At 44.0% G+C, this 18,801-nt stretch overlaps 1 protein-coding gene across 3 annotated transcripts in view; it reads left to right on the forward strand.

Moving 5' to 3' along the window:
• Nucleotides 1-215: 215 nt before the first annotated feature.
• Nucleotides 216-18,801, forward strand: part of LOC119393826 (glyoxylate/hydroxypyruvate reductase A) — a 50,307-nt gene continuing 31,721 nt past the window's right edge. For 2 of the 3 annotated variants that reach the window (XR_007416380.1, XM_049416384.1), the window contains exons 1-8: nucleotides 216-631; nucleotides 1,126-1,272; nucleotides 2,128-2,165; nucleotides 5,454-5,584; nucleotides 8,564-8,646; nucleotides 10,751-10,844; nucleotides 13,310-13,427; nucleotides 16,399-16,466. Coding sequence is in view for 2 of the 3 variants with exons in the window: in XM_049416384.1 (XP_049272341.1) it covers nucleotides 349-631; nucleotides 1,126-1,272; nucleotides 2,128-2,165; nucleotides 5,454-5,584; nucleotides 8,564-8,646; nucleotides 10,751-10,844; nucleotides 13,310-13,427; nucleotides 16,399-16,466 (962 nt within the window). In the remaining variant the exon portion in view is untranslated. The remainder of the gene's footprint in view (nucleotides 632-1,125; nucleotides 1,273-2,127; nucleotides 2,166-5,453; nucleotides 5,585-8,563; nucleotides 8,647-10,750; nucleotides 10,845-13,309; nucleotides 13,428-16,398; nucleotides 16,467-18,801) is intronic. The other variant, XM_037661009.2, reaches the window with a different exon arrangement.

Genomic DNA, 18,801 nt, shown 5'->3' on the forward strand with positions numbered 1-18,801 from the left:
TTACCACTTGAGTCCAGTTTCCGATCAATGTGAAGTTCAAATACCGCGCCAAAAAATCAAAACCGAAACTAACAATTACATTTTGCTGAAAAACGCAAGATGTGATGTGTTTGTTCTAAAATATTACTCAGAGTTGGCTAAACAATGGTTTACTGAGACTTATATAACGCTTGTGGTGCGTCATCCTTGGGCGTTTGATGGTTTGATTACGTTTTATCAGCTGAACCGCTGTACTGCTTGAGGGGGATGTGATCGGTGGGCGCAAGCGAATTTAAATGTATCGTTGCGTGTTCTAGCGTAGATTGTTTTAGTGAGATAGATTGTACTGTCGCGTCGTGCGTGATTGTCATGCTCCAGCCATCATTACGTTCGTTTTCTCATTTTGGAAGAATCTCGTGCAGGCAAGCCGACCTAGTCGCTCGCGCCGCAAAGCAAGAGCGGTTTCGTCTACATCCTGCATTTCGTTCCCTTGCTACGGAAGAACAGCACTCCCTTGCTACGGAAGAACAGCACCAAGTTTCTAAAATGGCACGCCCAGAGATCTACGTTGTTTCGAGAATTCCACACCTCGCCGAACATCTCCGACAAGCGGTCAAAGGTCGAGCCGATGTCGTTGAGATCGTCGCAAAATGTGGGTATTTGCGTGTGCACCGAGCTGAGTCGTTGTTTCGCGTTTAACCGTAGTGATAACTCCTTTCGCAGTACCATGTCATAAAACATGTTGCACTGTAGCGAAGCTTTAGGGATTGTCGCTGCGCGAACTTTCGTTTGTTGCCTTTTCTACGATCCAACAAACGTGAACCTATGCCCTTGTCATACAACTGGCGCGATTGAACCATCTGTAAATAGAGCGTTGTTGCATGCTATATTTAATCACAGTTGACCTCTATCGCATTCAGTGGATTCAGTCTTAACCGGAATCACTCAGGATTGAACATCGAGCGCGGCTACATATTCCATTCATTTAAGCACGCTTTTACTTCTACTGTGCGGTGTTCTCACAGTTCGCGGGCCTCGGTCGTCCTGGTAACGTTGAATTCGCAGGAAAAGTTTTATCTGGTAAACTTACAAGCTGCCTTTAAGGTTGTCAAATTGTGCAGTCCTCTTGTTTCTGTTACATTGCAGTCACCGTGCACGAGGACTGTCCGAAGATTAAACCGGAGGTTGTCAAAAAACTCCAAAGTGTTGAGATCCTGATCACGGATACCCATATATTAAAGGACATACTCTACCAGCTACCAAATATGAAGCTGGTTCAAGTCACATCTGCAGGCAAGTACAATCACTTCAATATGCGTCTTTTGTATTCTAGGTATTGCAGTATTGCGGCTTTGATGTGTTCCTTTTAGGTCTTGGCGTCAGCTTGACAGCTGAGAACTTGTTAATCTAGACGAAAATGTTCAGCTGGTCTGCATTTAACATTGTTCACTTAGACCACCTAATACAGTCAGCTGTGCAATCTGTGAACTGAACATTAAAACAGTTCACCTGGTCGTTCAATAATGGAATAACAGCAGCATTTTCATTTTGATTTCCCCTTGGCTACAACCCTTAAGCACGATAGTTGCCATCAAAATTGCATTTAAGTGTAGGGAATTTCTTGCTGAATCAAAGTCAAATAAATTGTTACCATATGAGCGAATAATAGTGAATAGGTTGTGAATAATTGTGGATGTGCTGTGAATAAGGTGGTTGTGCAGTGCCACTTTACAGTACAACTAGACATATCATCAGCTTATAGCATGTAGAACGACCAAGAACTGAACATTGGGGTTCTCATTAGATGCTTTCTACTTTTCCCCATATTTTCCTGAGCATGGGTCCTTCAGGTCGTAGTTTATTTATCGGAGTCAGCAGTGCCGAATACATGGGTAATCCATTGTAGCCTCTTTGGTAGCTCCAACCTTTTTTTTGTGTGAAAGTGGGAAGGCAATGCTTATCGTCATTTATTTTTTGTCACTAAAACAGTGCAGCTGTGCGTGAAGGTTGCATATGATGCCTTCCACCTTTAATTTGAAGGGAAACCTCTTTACCCCGCCCCCCAAAAAAGGCTGAAAAACTTCAAGCAGTGTCCTGTCTAGTTGCTTGCGATCACAGATGGCTTGCTGTTTTTTTTTTCTTTTGCAGGTGTTGAAAATCTCCTTCCGAATATCAATAGATCTCTGGTAAGTTGCAGGATTGTCAAATTGACTAGATTATAGTTTGTGATGCCATCTATAAATTGTGGTCACTGCGTTCATAATGCCTTAACCAGGGGCGTAGCCAGAAATTTTTTTCGGGGGGGGTTCAACCATACTTTATATGCGTTTGTATATGTGCGCGCATATATACGCAAGCAAAACTGAAAAATTTCGGGGGGGGGTTTGAACCCCCCCAACCCCCCCCTTGGCTACGCCCCTGGCCTTAACAGTTGTGATGACTAAGCACTTCTCTGAAATATCAGTTCGTTTCACCGATTGATGGCTGTGCTAAAGCCCTCTAACACTTTTTTCAAGAACACCAGTAGCAACTTCATATTTGTTTTGATCAGGCCTGTAGCTAGGAATTTTTTTTTTTTTTGGAGGGTGTGGGGGCACTTGCTGAAGGCCTTGACTATTTGAGAAAAAAACCTATTTTAATTATTTATTTTCAGTAAAACACCCTGTCTCATAAAAATTATGGCGGGGGGGCGGAGGGGGCTGGCTACAGGCCTGGTTTTGATGCTCCCCGCAATTTATCATCACAGGGTAGTCGTCGACATACAGCTGAACCCGTTTTTATAAGAGACATGCTCCAGGGGACAGTTCTTCTCCCTTATATAAGGCGTCACTTGTAAGCAGGGTACCACGTTCTCAGTTTCTGATCAAGCCCCTATTTCGAAGTAGGCACCCTGGTGTCTCTTACACCCAACTGTCTCTTACATCAGTGTCCCTTATATAAGGGTTCAACCATATTTAAAGAACCGAAGGTGCGCAAATGTTCAAGTATGGTAGAGTAGTATTTGCTATTTGATACTTATTGGATTAGACTATTTACCATTAGAAAAATCTTAAAGGGGTCATGAACCACTTTTCCAAGTAATGATCTAATGACCTCAGTATCGGAGTTTACTGCCTCCCGAATCGATTGCCGCAAAAATTTCTCGAATCCGTCAAGAATCAGCGGAGTTACGGGGGTTTGGCGCATGCTCCCAGTGCTTTCTCTCTTTTCTCGTGCCAACGAGCGCACTGGAAGCTAGACAGGGAGGGATGGCACGGGGAAAGAAGTTACGTCAGCGCACGTCATGAAACGCGATCGCTCTCCCGCTGTGATTCGCTTGCGCGAGTGTGGCTACCGTGTACCGAGGAGTGCGGCGCCGGCAAGTGCCGGCACCCCGCGGCAAGAAGCGCATCTCATCCGAACGCCACTCTCGATTTACGTCGGCTATCGGCCAATAAGCATGCTATGTCTCTTGCGACGTAAACTGGCAGATCCGCGACGTCAACGTGCAAATGCCCCGCCCACCGACGAGAGTGAGAACCAGCCTCTGTTTGAAAAGAGGGCGCCTGAGGAAACGGCAACTTTGTGCTCCGCTTGTGGCCTTTATGCGGCGCGCACGACTGTAATATTTTGCAGAGCAGTTCATAGCCGTGTCAGCTTTCCGCAGGATGTGCTTTTTCAACCAGCCCAAGGGGTGCTTCGTGACCCCTTTAAGTATTCATTTCTGTCAAACATCCGGTACAAAAAACACTTGCAGGACATTTGTGGAAGTAAGACCAATGTGGCCGGAAACTTTACCAAATTGTATCTTGCCACAATCGAGCCACATTTGTAGCATGGGGGCACAAGTTTCTAAACGAATATGCGGGATAGAAGACGTCTGCTGAATAATTTTCTGGAGCCCAGTATGCAAAGCCTCGCTTCCTAATATGCACACAGCAACTTGTTATGTGGGCAGTCTCACCATGTTTGCGTTCTGATAAAATGTGCATGCGCTGTAGTGAGTAGCACACTTATCGCATTCACAAATTCGACGATCTACATGTATGATGCGACTTGCTGTTCTTACTTTGTTTCCTTGTTTCATTATTTTCATTTTCAAAGTGCTCGAGGTAACATCCTTTCCTTGACCAGCGAGATTACATTGTGCAAATTTAAAAGGCCCCTCACTACGTTTCATTGAAAATTTTGGTAATACTCGGGGAAGTTGTGATGTGCCGCTTGGAAAGTGTTTTATGTAATAAATTTTTAAAATCTGTTCATTATTCGGCACATTACAGTAAATTTAACTGTCAATTAGCATGTTTCCTCGAGACGAGTTAAGCTGTGAGGGCACTGTCCACCTTTGCTTCAGCTGGAGTTAGTAAGCGTCGCAAAGTCTCAACTGCAGGAAGTGAGGGAGCTCTTTTATGCAGGCACAACAACCCCGCTTTGTTTCACTTCTCGGCTCACTTTCAGTGGTGGCGTTGCACGCTTCATGCTGGATAGGAAAACTGAATACATGTTCGATGGTCAGTGACATTTCACGACCGCTCTGGCGCACGCATGTGTGACTCTACAGACTGGCCGTAGATGTCCCAATGTATGTGTTCGACATGGATACATGTCTGTTAGCTTTGACGCTCTCTAATTATGTGGCTTCCATGGAGAGAAAGGCACGTAGCATTCTGGAACTTGGTGAGGCGCCCTTTAACCTCTTCAGACCCAACCGAATCCTAGTGACTCACCTTTTAAGCTCAGTTCTTATTGTCAACCAGTCTGTACGATTCTGAAGAACATGCTTTGTCACAGATTGTACAGGCACTAGCTCATATCACCAACTCCATGTATGTGAACACCAGTTTGTTCAGATAACAGCATCATTTGTTATCCTAAATGGATGGATAGAGGTATAACGCCAAATGGAGGTTCCTTGCTTTCTTTTTCTTGCTTGTTTACCGTATCATCCGGTTACATTTAAAAACTGTACGACTGCTTTTTCTAGTTCTCAATGATGATGCAGCAGCGGATTACATGCAAAGTATAAATTTTCAGGAAAACCAGTGGTAATGGAATTATTACCAGGTTGACATTGGTGTTGCCTGTGTCTGGAATTATCTGAACTCGATCTGCATGCCGCTCACAGCCGCTGAGGCCACCATAAAACAGGTCTGCCCTGTTGTGTGTTTCCCTTTCCCCATGATAAGCAGTAAAGAAAGAGTAAAATATGAGTGATCATTGCGGACTTGTAGCTCTCAGTTTCATAAATCTTGGGCTTACCTAGCATCCCAAGAATACTATTGTACCTCGTTAATTTAGCTTGTCATTTCTGGTTTCACTTTGAAAAGGGTGAAAGCTGATGTCAAGGAAGGCCAACAGAGGGCCTATAGAGGTTCATGTTATAAAAGTGCGAGTTAATCATTGCTCATGGTTTGTTGCTGTCACAGATGTATGAAATTTAGCATTTTGTTTTTTTTTTGTTTTTTGTTACGTGATGCGTGAGTTCACTCTTCCAGCCTGTTCCGACGTACACGATTGTGAGGGCAAGCTGCTTTGGCATCCTCATGGGAGAATATGTTGTGGCTGGCATCATCAACTTTGAGCGAGGCCTGTATAGGTATTTCGAGCTGCAGAAGGCAAAGAGCTGGTATGTCATATTGAGTACTGCTACAAAGTACCTTGCATGGTACAACTGTACAAAAATGCCTTTTCTGAGCCTGACATGTTTCAGTGAAAAGGCCCTTATAGGCAGCATAGCCCTTTGTTTCCTTAATCATCACATTTTGCGCTAACGATTATATTTCGATGACGATTAGTTTAACAGTACGCTTGTACTTGCTCTCATAATTGTTTTCAGAGAATGACATTAATGAGACCTAGTGCTGTCTTTTGCTGCAAGCAAAGTTAGGAGAGGTTGCATATAAAAAGAGACACTTGTTAAAATTGCAGCAATACAACTGACTGTTTTTCATTCAGGGTCGTTCCATGCCAACTGTCCCAGTCGGGACGCTCGACAAAAATCAATTCCTGCGAAAACATCTGAGAAAATTACACACATATAGACATTAGTTCTACAGTATTTTTCCAAAATATTCTGAGCGGCAAAAATTTTTCGGGCACGTGAGCGCCATTTGAAATTCTCGATATGGTGGAAAACCAGGTACGAGAGAAAAATTCGCTATAAGTGGACCGTTTCACGCATTCATTCGAAACTTGCTTTTTTGGGTTTTTAGAGCATCGCGCTTTCATTATAGGACAGTTGCTTAGAGTAGCTTCATATTTTTCACTCCTCGGCGCGTAGGTAAAATTGAGTAAATTGCAGCATTTTCGGGCATTTTTTTACAAAAGACGGTTGTAGACCAAATACATCAATTATTTTTACAAAACTCTCCATAAAACGTACTATCTCCTAAAGTTTTTGTTTTGCCTGTGTGCAGCGCACATGCTCTAAAATAAAACCCTGAACTTGAAAAATACGCTACATTGGCCTATGTTCAGACGTCTGTAGCACCCTAAGGTGGTCCAAGAAAAAATAAACAGAAAAGCGCATACGATTTAGAATCATAACACCTTTGTCCACAAAAAGTTTAATCGAAGTAGTTTTTGTTTTAGTCAAGAAAATTTTTTTTGAAGTTAAGTCCCACCATTGCATTATTTTGCTATGGGGGCAGTACAAACCGACTGAATTTACTGCATAAAAGAAAGAGGTAGTGTATTCGTAGCACATGGTTTTCAACTCCTTTTGTTAGTGCTTTATAATGTATATTACATATTAATGACATGATAAATAGAGGCAAAAATATAACAGTACCATTGCCTTAGATGCCGAAATTCCCCAATAATGAATCGCGTTACTCATTGCATGCGGCTCTGAGAATCAATTGGCGTGAAAATAAGTTGTCTCAAAGTTCATGTAAACCGGAGAAAGGAGGCGCGAGCGTGGTCATTTATAGCGGATGCAAACGGAGTTCATCTAAGTATTCCGCAACGAACGGCACGTGATGTGACAACGCGCCGCGTATTCACACATTCCGTCCGTCGTCCGCGACACTATGGACGGGATGTGCGAAGCTATTTTTACATCCTTATTTGGATGGTTGCAGGCAGGAGATTTTGGATAAAGTAGAACTTGTCTGTCTGGTAACATGCATTGTTTTACAGCTGTTAGGAGATCACAACCGCCTATTTTTGTCGCGTAGTTGCCCGGCGCCGCCGCCGCCGTATCCGGTGCCCGTAAACAATGCAATAAGTAACTCCATTCATTATTGGGAAATTTCGGCATTTAGGCCAATGGTACTGTTACATTTTTACCTCTGTTTATCATCTCCTTGATATGTAATATACATTATAAAGTACTAACAAAAGGAGCTGAAAACCATGTGCTACGAATACACCACCTCTTCTTTTTTTGTTAAGTAAATTCAGTCGGTTTGTACTGTCCCCATAGCGAAATAACGCAATGGTGCGACTAAAGTTCAAAAAATGTTTTCTTGACTAAAACTAAAACTACTTCGATTAAACATTCTGTGGACAAAGGTGTTATGATTCTAAATCGCATGCGCATTTCTGCTTATTTTTTCTTGGACCACCTTAGGGTACTACAGACGTCTGAACATAGGCCAATGTAGCGTTTTTTCTAAGTTTAGGGTTTTATTTTAGAGCCTCTGCGCCGCACAGAGGCAAAATAAAAACTTTAGGAGATAGTACGTTTGCTGGAGAGTTCAATAAAAATAATTGATGTATTTGGTCTACAATCTCCTTTTGTAAAAAAAATTCCCGAAAACGCTGCAATTTACTCAATTTTACCTACGCGCCAAGGAGTGAAAAATATAAGCTACTCTAAGCAACTGTCCTATAATGAAAGCGCGATGCTCTAAAAACATAAAAATGCAAGTTTCGAATGAATGCGTGAAACGGTCAATTTATAGCGAATTTTTCTTTCGTACCCGGTTTTCGACCATATCGAGAAGTTCAAATGGCGCTCACGTGCCCGAAAAATTTTTGCCGCTCAAAAAAATTAGGGAAAATACTGTTGAAGTAATGCCTATATGTCTGTAATTTTCTCAGATGTTTTCACAGGAATTGATTTTTGTCGAGCGCCCCGACTGGGACAGTTGGCATGGGATGACCCTTCAATAAGTTGTTGTCAGTGCATTCATGTAATGTTTATCGCAGTCCCTCACCCATGGTGTAATAGTTCACCTTTTCTCGTCAGTTCACACAGCCAGCCAAGGCTTCTCAACATCAAACATTTTTTTCACAGTTTAAATCAGCAACAGCTCTTTGATCTCAGGCATGGTCTGAGCTTCCTATTCAGTACTGCTTAATTTAAGTAGTTAATACAGTTAGCACTGTGGCTGGCAACAGCGGTCTACTGGCTTCATCTTCTCCAAACGAGTTCTTTCATTGTTTTGTGTGATGAATTTTGGGACCGATGGTAGTTCATGGCATTAACCGATGCTGTTAATGCCATGTGCATCGCATCCTTGAGGAAAAAACAGTGATAAAATATTGTATCGTGACAGTCACCGATGCTGTGATAGCGATGCGACGGAGCTTGTGAATCTGGCATGAGTGCTTGTGCTCAGCTTTCTTCCGTAACAACAAACTTTCTTTTTCTTTTTAGGGATGATCTAATATCGCTGAACTTTAGGACCTTATCGGACTTGCGTGTCGCGATCCTTGGAGCCGGTGTCATTGGTGAAGAGAGTAAGTCCTTGCAGATGCTAGTCTCTCAAACACAAAACCTTGCCAGATGCTTCATAGATAACTGACTGGGGCTGTGAACAGTCGTCAGTTGCCTACTTCAGTTCTCTACGTATAACAATTTATTGCACGCTGTAAAGGTTGTATGTGCAGCCTTTAGGCATGTGTAAATGAATCTAATGCAGGGGGTTCTCAAGCTCTTTGGCCTTGGGGAACCCCAACGTTCCAGGGTGCCGCGGAACCTCTTTTTCCAGAGCATGAAGACAGTCAAAAGCATGGGGAAGGGGGAAAGAGGGGTAGGGTAGGTGATACGTACGCAACCACAATATTAACACAAAAAAAAAATAACCTGCACAAACCTGACACACACACGCGCAGACTTGCAACAGTTGCAAGTCTGCGCTTGCGTGTGTGTCTAGTTTTACGTGTGTCAGGTTTGTGCAGGTTATTCCCTTTTGTGTTAAGATGCACCAACTCACCCAACAACAAGTTCTTCTAAACCACAGTATCAACACTGCCCCTGCTGGCCTGTTCTCTTTAATATAGAAGGCCATCGCCATTGATGTAGAACTGCCGATAATACATAGACTTGCAATTCTGCCCTGCGCCGCTGCGCGAGTCGCCTAAAATGCCAGCCGACCATACACTGCATGCTTCAGGCACCGCACAGCGTAAGCAATGTGTTCGCGCAAACGGAATGCTGGACGTACGTAGGCCTGTTTTATTTTTTGCAAAAAAAAAAGGAGGCATGCCAGTCGCACAGCGAAGCAGCCGTCGACCAATACCCGGTCGTAAAGCTAAGCCTAAATGCTCGTGTAGCCCACTACCGGCGCGAAGTGATGCCTCTGGCGCATATCAAAGCGCTCGTTGCGTGTCTTGGTTACAAAACCGACATAGAGCAGTGGCAAGTAATCGTGTATGAAAGTTGTGCCACCTGAATGCCGACGCACCATGAGCCACGAATAAAGCACCGAGGAAACCGTCAGTGTCGTTTGAACTGGTTTGAACGCTCACGAGCATGAATTACCAGCGCTCTGTGCGTTCTGTCACGACCGGTACCGCAAATCGTGCAAGTTTCATGGCGCGCACTAGATGAAGAGTCTTTCTGCTGCTACCATGTGGGTCTCTCGCTAGCCGCAGACACCTGATGTGCGGATGCGGTGTACGAAGGCTTCGTTAAATGCAATGCAAATTTGCTTGTTTAAATAAATAAATTAATGGGGGTAAAATGGGAGCGGGTTGCATTCATTCTGGCCACTCGTGGAACCTTAAGATGTCTTTCACGGAACCCCTGGGTTCTGCGGAACCTAGTTTGAGAACCCATGATCTAATGAATCACATTTTGAGTCCACGAATTGTGTTTCAATATGTTGTTCAATCCTAAGAAAGCATTGAAACATGCCTGTGAGCATAGAAAAAATTTAGAGCACAAAGTTTGCTACTTGCCTTTGCGAACTGAAATGTGAACTACTCTCATTCGAATTGTTAAGTAACTTGTGGCCAGAGTCGAAGGAATTCCTTACATCTTGTCTTTAGTAACCTCACGTCAGTAGGTAGGTGAGGAGACATTCGAATATGTTTTCTGGATCATTTGTACTCATCAGCTAGCCGCCTGTGAACAGTAGACATTAGGCAGCATTGGCAAATGATCTTTGCTTAAATTCTCAAAGTGGAGCAAGTTTTATGCATGAGAAAGTTTGCGTCCAGCTGATTTGTAGTCTCATACAAAAATGAATCCCGGTCCTTTAATCGAGCGCAGCTCTGACTTCCGATTAGTTGAGTTGTCAGAGGAGCTGCCTCAGAAAGGAAGAAAAGTTTCACTTTCGTTCTTGCATGTACATCTTGGTAGTGAGTACAAGAATTTCTGCAGGCAACCTCAGATTTGCGCGGTTTTTTTGTCACAGTGCAAACCAGAGGTTGTGTTGTGACAAACCAGGGCTGGGTTTGCGGCACTATACTTTAAAAACTGGGGCGTGGTCTTAGATTTTTGTGCGAATAAATTACCTTCAACCTTGAAATTTTCTAAAATGGAGTTTCTGTTATAACTAGTTCAGGCTTTCTCTTTGTTTTTAATGGGGTTTCTAATTCGTGTATTTGTCTGATGCAGTTGCCAAGTGTCTTGTTCAGTTTGGTGCTACAGTGAATGGCTTCGCCAGGCGAAACAGGAACTCTGAAGAACTGCGGCGCTCATCTTTTCAGAAGTGGGTATAAGAACAAACGCTTGTTTTTAAGTGTGTAGTACTCGACTAAACCCATTTCACACATTACTTTGCTGTATAGCCCTTCTTCCAGATGCTTCATATTTACCGTAATAGTTCATGAATACTGGCTCTAGAAGATTCGTAGTGCCTACGTTATGCTCGTCCTTGTCCCTGATTTGATGCATTTTCGACTGATATCGGTGGGTGTGCGGTCACAACACCGATTTGAGACAGAAAGATAGTTCAAATTACCACTTGAAAATTTTTCACATTTATAAGTGGCAGACAGTTGCAGTTGTCTCATGATATGCAGAAAAAAGGTAGAAAGGTATTCACATTCATTTTTGACTATGTACTATATTGAAGGGATGTGAAATGTGAAGAAAATGTCTACCTGTATTATAGAGGGTATTTATTCATCTATAGTGAACTATGTTTCCATACATTGACACCCAACTCTTTTTTGGATTATCAAACTGTCTTAGTAGTCACCTGTGCTTGCATAGTGAAAGCTTTGTGATCCATACAAGACAAAAAGAATAAAAGTTCCTTTTGAAGCTTCCACACCAGATAACCATAACATGATGGACTTTGACAGCATCTGTTTGTGTTTAGGTAATTGTCTATAGATAAAAAATGGTCGCATTAGTTTTTAAAGGAACGAAAAAAAAAAAACGCCAGGCCTGCGCAGAGTGTGCAGCACAGTCACAGTGAGAGCTGGAAGAGCGGCCTTCCAAGAACCCGTTCGAAACTCTCTTGGGGAAGCTAATACAAGTACACATGCAGGGTATCCAGTACGCCACAAATTATAATTTTTGTGAAGTGTGAAGCACCCACTATGCCATTATTCATCTTTCTGCAGATAAGCGAGGTACCCGCTGCACATCTGTAAGGCATTATGCGCACTTGCACCGGCGGTGGCGGTGGACAACTACGCCTACGCTGTTGTGGTCTGATAATAGCTTTTGCTGTAAAATGAACCAGAAAGTTTTAAAATTTTCTCAGCTGAGCTGTCTGAATAGAGAAAACACTATTTTTAAATCCATGGTGTCCCACAGATGTACTGGTGCAAAGGTTTTCATGCAAAATTCAGAGAAGGGCAGTGTGACAATTGTTTTCTGCTGTATTAACAATCGACCATTTCCTCGCAAACAGAGGTAGGATTCTGAAAGAATACTTTGCTAGGAGTGCAAGCTAATTTAATAGTGTTACTATTTTTGTGTGTGTTACTTTTAAACAGTCCTTCAGCACTATCTGTTCACTACTGTGGACACAATAAAGTAAGCTTGGCGCATTTCACTGAACATATTCCCGAAAAAATTTTCTATGAGGACCTAATAATAATTGAGATCCTGCATTCCTCCTCAACACGATTCTTTTTTCTTTTTTCAAAGATGGTAAATTGGGTGAGTTGAATCTTGTCCATGTTAACACTGGGTTGTAAACAAAGAAATAGAAAGATAAGAACACCATATGGCAACTTCACTTGCTGGACAGCACACCCAGTGTTTCTCTTTTTTTGTCATCAAAAACAAGAGTGAGTATCCTTTATACAAGATGCATTTGAATAAGTACATACGTATTTGACTTGCCTATGGCAGTATTGTGAATGCATAGTAAGCATTCTCTTACCATGTTCAAAAAGGGTTGCAGTGTCCTGTCAAGATAGACTGACGGAACTTATGTCTAAAGGTAATCTTGACCTCTCCAGTTTACAATATGATGGTTTCAAGGTTACTGGCAAGGCAGATACTGCGATATTGAATATCTTGATAGCTTCCTGCCGTGATGTTGCACAAATTTCCACTTCTCCCACTGGTTGGTGTCACTCACTAAACAAAACGAGATGTTTTCACTCGTAGCTCTTACTGGAGCGACAACTGCAAACACAGCAAGTTTTAGGCATCGTCGTTCACATGGGTTCATCCCTGTAATAATAATAATTGTTAAGGTTTTACTCCCAAAGCCACGATGTTTATATGAGGGACGCCATAGTGGAGGGTCCGGCAATTTTGACCATCTGCTGTTCTTTTACATACACCTAATCACGAGCCTCGAGCATTTCACCTCCATTGAAATGCGGTCGTCATGGCTGGGTTTCGATCCTGCGACCCACGGGTCAGCAGTCGAGTACCATAACCACCTGACCACTGTGGCAGGTGCCCATTGCTGTGTCCTCGTGCACAATGCTCAAAGCCATCAGCTCCACAACTTATGAGAAATGAGGAATTCTGATTGTCGATGCTGCTGGGTTCCCTGTGCGCTCAGCTCTCCCAATGCAATGCAGAGCTCTCGTCTGGCCTCCACCATACACCTAGCACCACCACGCGGCAGCTGCATGAAACATAGCAAACTTTTCCATAGTGTTACGGCAGAGTATTGTGACCAGAAGAGCATTGAAGGGCTCTTGTTGTGTGGAGCAGTGTGAGGTACCCGCAGCATTTGTGGCTCCATTTGTGTTTCAGTATTTCTCCAGACCTTCACACGTTGATCGAAGATTGTCACTACCTTGTCAACGCGCTCCCTAGCACCCCAAACACCGTGGGCCTCCTCAACGGGGATGTCCTGAGGCAGTGTAAGAATGTAAGCAACGTTTTTCTCGTCACAGTGCATTACACAGTGCTATCTTTGTCAAGCTTATATTTATGAGACTAATTACAGATACACCGATAAGAAACTGTTATGTTCACTAAATTCAACTTGTTGCTTTAGAGTTCTTCAGAATTTGTTGTCAGGGTGAACTATGGGAGGCCAAAAGCTGCTGTGGGTTCACACTGTCACCCTTGACAAAGACATCTCCCGAAATTCACTGCTGATACAAGAACGACTACTTCAGAACGTTAAGTTGAATTCAACATAGCTGGTTGGTACGTTCATAATTTGTGCAGCTTCCATCGTTTTCCTGCCACAGTGATTTCAATTCAGTGTATACCGCTAGGGCTCTGATATAACGTGCACTTGTTTGTTTTGTTTTTTTTTCAGATATGATGGGCTGTGCATGTGGTTATGTAGCTTTGCAAATGGCATCACCTTGGTAGATTTTCATTTTGGCTAACGGATACGTGGTTTCATGTGTGTTCTATTCATTTGGTTTTTAAGTGAGCTGCATGTGACAATATTGTTAACAATTTTAGAGATTATAACAGGAAAGGACGAGGCAAACGCTTTCTGTGGCCCTTATTTTCTGACTACAAAAAGGAAATGCAGGACTGAAACCTCAATATAACGAACATGGATATTACAAAATATCGGTTTTAACGAAGTACATGAAGAATAGTCTTGCAATACATATATTGTTAGGAATGTAGTATATTTGTAACGAATTATTGGATATAACGAATTATTTTCGTGTAAGATGTAACTTCGTTATAATGAGGTTCGAGTGTTAATGCTTTTCAACTATATGTGTCATCCGAGAGATACTGTAACAGCAAGGTGTAGTCATGTGACCGCACAGAAACTAAATTCTCTATCTTTATTAAAACAAGCTTGGGTGCTCCTGCTAGCACAAGAATTTGTGAAGTCTGAAAAAAAAAAAAAACATTATACTATCGCAATTCACACTATGCCCATTGTCTTCAAATAAGCACTAGCACTTTATGTGAAGCCACGATGAGGGCACCAAAGCTGACTGTATCACGTGCCAAACCACTTCTTAATCGTAGCACGTCCTCATACACCAAAAGTGTGAGGTCCTGGTTCACAAGAACAAGCAAGTACTATTTCTGCACAGTCAGGTCTCAGCTTGTCACGTGAAGATAGTAAAAATAATATCTGGGGTTTAACATCCCAGAACCATGATATGATGAGAGACGTCATAGTGGAGGGCTCCGGAAATTTCGACCACCTGGAGTTCTTTAACGTGTGCCTAAATCTAAGTACAGCAAAACCTCGGTGATACGAATCTTGTGGGATCACCAAAAATATTCGTATCATCCGAAATTCGTATCACCAGAAATTATGAAAAATTAGCATGCGACAAAAGAAAGCTGGCGTACATTTTCATTTATTCTTTTTCACGGTCGCAGCAAAGTCACGAACAGCTTTGAATGATTGCCAGTGAAGTTTTTAGACGTCAACAATCATACCTGCACTCGTAAATATACGGCCCGCGCGCGCGTGCGTAATTATTGAACCAGGTGTGTTCGTGGATGACCAACTCACCCTATTAGCAACACATCTGTGACCCGCGACAGCTAGTTGCCCCTTCCAAATCTTAGCGTGCTTTTTGCATGACAATGGTGCACTGCGGCGAAAGTGACTTAAGGAGTGCTTTGATGCGATTGACGAAGGCCAGAAAATTTTGCAACAGCAATCCTACGTTATTACTTTCTGATCGCGGTGCTGTTGGTGATGTTTTTTGAGAGATTTATGGCCGTGCCCGCACAAGTGCGTCCCCAACGGTCATGCATGTTGCCGTTGCGAGGCCTAGCTCCTTCGCCAAGGCCGTCCTTGTCTTCTTTCGGTCCTCGTCCACCTTTCATAGGGTGTCTGATGCACGAGGACATTGCTTGCATGGAGGACATGGCATGTAATCTAAACGCGAAGGCACACGGAGGCGCAGTAGGCCCTCCAAGATTCGCGCCCACAATCTCGGAGGCTACGATGCGTCACTGAAGGTTTATTCTGATCACTGTGTAAGAAAAGTATTTTTCTTACACTGTGATTCAGACCAACTGGCGGCGCGGCGTGCATGCCCGCGCTTGCGTTTCTGCGCCCGCACGCGCTTGGCGCGTTTTCCGCGACAGCATGGACCTCACCTCTTTGTACCTGCGCGGTAGCTTATGTTCGTATCAAATGTCGCGGGGTGAACATCTGTTCGAAACAACCGTACTCCATTACATTGAAGACCAGTGGGCCTTGGCCGGGGCCAAAGTAATATTCGTATCACCCCGAAATTCGTATGAGCCATGATCGTATCACTGAGGTTTCACTGTACACGGGCCTCAAACATTTTCGCCTCCACCGAAAATGCAGCCGCCGCGGCCGGGATTCGGTTCCGCGACCTTCGGGTCAGCAGTCGAGTGCCAAAACCACTAAACCACCGTGGCGGGGCTGTCATGTGAAGATTATATGCCAACTGTCCTGAGTTAAACTGCTGGTAGTTGTATGCTTTCTTTATCTTTTTCACCCTTCACTATTAGCTGTGACAAAACAGTGAATCCTTTGCCACTTGAATTCGGGACATGACCCAAGTAAGGATAAGACTGAAGACTGAAAAATGCATGAATTCAAGTTGCAGCCACAACGCACGTTCTTGGCGATTGCTCAGCTTATCAGTGTTTCCTGACTGTGTCGGCGGAGTGCTGCTACAGCCTCCAACTATAATCTCGCAACTGGACACCGTCATAAATAAATGCCCTTTTTGTTGTTATCCGGTTTAATATTTCATATTTCAATCAACATCTAAAAGAGCCAGGGTTGCTTTATAATTTAAAATGAGATGCCTAATTGTGGCTGATGTCACTTGCTTTGCTAGAAACAATTGTAACCTTCATTCCTTTCTCAGTGTCTGTACTTATTATGCGTAATGAACGTTTATTTCACTGCCCAGAGCCCCGTGTTCATCAATATCGGTCGAGGAAATGTCATCGCCGAGGAGTGCCTGCTGAATGCCTTGAAGTGAGTTTGAGAGCTTGTTGAACACTGTAAATTATAACTTAGTTGTTCTTATTTAGGTATTTTAGGATAAAAGTGAAAGTCCGTCTGTCCTATGGTCTGTTTAGTGCCTATTACTGCGGACGACAATAATGCAAGAGAAAGCTCCGTTACATTGGACACGTCACACCATCCAAAATTAGGGCTGTGGTATGTTGAAAAAGGGCGGAACCTTTTATGTACTGCTGTCTAACTGAATTTCACAACAAGAATTTTCAGAATCATAATAAATAATTTATAGAAAAACAGGCTTACACAATTATCATACAACTATGCAGCTGTTTTCCCACACAAGAGGATATAAATGCACCATGACAAGATTAATGGCTAGCAAAATGTAGCGAGCTGGCTGGCCAGCTCCCCACTGTCCTCACTGCCCTGCCTGAGCGTGCCGCCGCTGCAGACAGACATCATCATCTACATTTTTTTTTTCAAACAAAACAGTGGTCTGTTAAAGTAGAGTTGACTTCTCCTAAATCGACCCTGAAAGACTGATGAAATTGCAGCTAAAGGTTTCCATCGAGCGCAGCAGTGTTTGAAAAGTCATCTAAAGCATTATTGACAGATGACTTTCCGATCATTTCCGATGCTGTGTAACACGTCTGCGAATGCAGGCATGATAACACCTTTGACACCATTCTTCACATGTAATGAGATACAGCAATCCCTCGTTATAACGAAGTCAGCGGGACAGCGAAAAAATTTGTTATATAATCAGTATTTTGATATAAGGGACCACTCGAGAAAAGCTAAAGCAGCCGAGCTTTAATTGTGCCATGACTGCGAGAAAGTCAAAACACAATGTATTCAGTGAAACAAAACTTTATTCAGGTGCAAAAAAAGGCAGTGAGCTTTGTCTGTTTCAAGTTCTTGCCGGGTGCCAGCAACCCCTGCCCCGATTTGATCAAGCATTGCATGGGGCCATGGTTGCAGCCCATGCGCTGAACTTTATTTCGCAGCAGGTGTAGGTACTCCCGCATCTGCACCATAGTTGGCACTTCACGTGGCTCTTTGTTTGCCAGCTTTTCGTCCTCGTCAAGGCCACCAACAGTGTCAATTATCTTCGCATCCATCGCTGGGGTGTCCACTGGAGCAGCAGTGTCAGCCAGTGTGAACGTCTCGAAGCCAGAAATTTTACGAACATCCTCTTACAGATCACTGCAAGTCTGGTCATCGTTGGGCTGGTCATCGTCAGGTTGGTGATCGTCAGGGTCGCTGAAGACGGCACGGGAAAAGCCGGCGTGCGACTTTCTGCTCCCAAGTCAGACACCTTTGCCTGGAGCCTGGCGGAGCCATTTATCACTGTAGGCCACAAAAACCCACGTGAGGCATGCCTAATGAAGCACTCTGAATAGCACAATCACATGGCCTGCAGCACAAATCTAAAGGCACGCGTTGTTGCCGCCAAAGTGACTGAATGCAGCGGGCAACGCAAAAGCTTCAAGATATCGTCAAGGCATCTCGCTTTTCTCGTGCATGCTGGTGATTGTGACGGTTGCAATGAGGGAATTGGCTGCGGCTTCACGTCTTGCAGAAGAAAGGCGGTCGGAGGCATGCAAGAAACAGGAACCGTGGAAGGGCACCCATTGGTGGAAGGTTATGCTCGGGAGGGCTGCTTTAGAGGAGCAGCGATGTCAAAATTGGCAGCAAGGAGGCGAGGAGTTGACATGAAGGGGAGAGAGAGCAGTGACTGGCATCCAAACTGCTCGCAGACTGGAGAGCGAATGAGGAGGGGAAGGCACTGGCCTCTTTCATAGGGGGGGTTGGGCGTCACGAAATGCTACGAGAGACGAGAGTTACGCACTAGAAAGTGCTGCAAATGCCGTGGCTCGGGTCTGAGGTTGTGTTTGTTGTAGACATGTGCGCCAGACCCGAAATCACCGGCAGCGGCGCGCCGGTGTTTCCACCTCCGGCGGCGGCGTGTGAACGGCGCGGGGTTCATTGGACCGGCGGCGGCACGGCGCGGGGAGGGTGGGGAGGTGGGGGAAGGCGAAGCAGTGAATGCGATAAGTACACGCTGTAATGTTACATGAACGAGGGCTAGCAGCTAACTATTTTTGCTCCGATCTCACTTAACTCTACAAAACGCCGGTGTATGGCAATTCGGCCGCTCCCGCGAGAGAAGCGGTTTTCAGTCAGTTTGTCGTATCAGTGGTCGGAGCGCAAAGCAGTGAGATGAAAGCGCTCACAGCGCATAGAAGGTATACGAGCCGTTCACTGAGGGATGTCTTCGGAAATAGCACTCTCGACGGCACCCTTATAGGCAAGGTTCACAGATGCTGCTCGAGTCATGCAGTCC

The sequence above is a fragment of the Rhipicephalus sanguineus genome, chromosome 5 (assembly GCF_013339695.2).
Source record: "Rhipicephalus sanguineus isolate Rsan-2018 chromosome 5, BIME_Rsan_1.4, whole genome shotgun sequence".
Taxonomy (NCBI): Eukaryota; Metazoa; Arthropoda; class Arachnida; order Ixodida; family Ixodidae; genus Rhipicephalus; species Rhipicephalus sanguineus.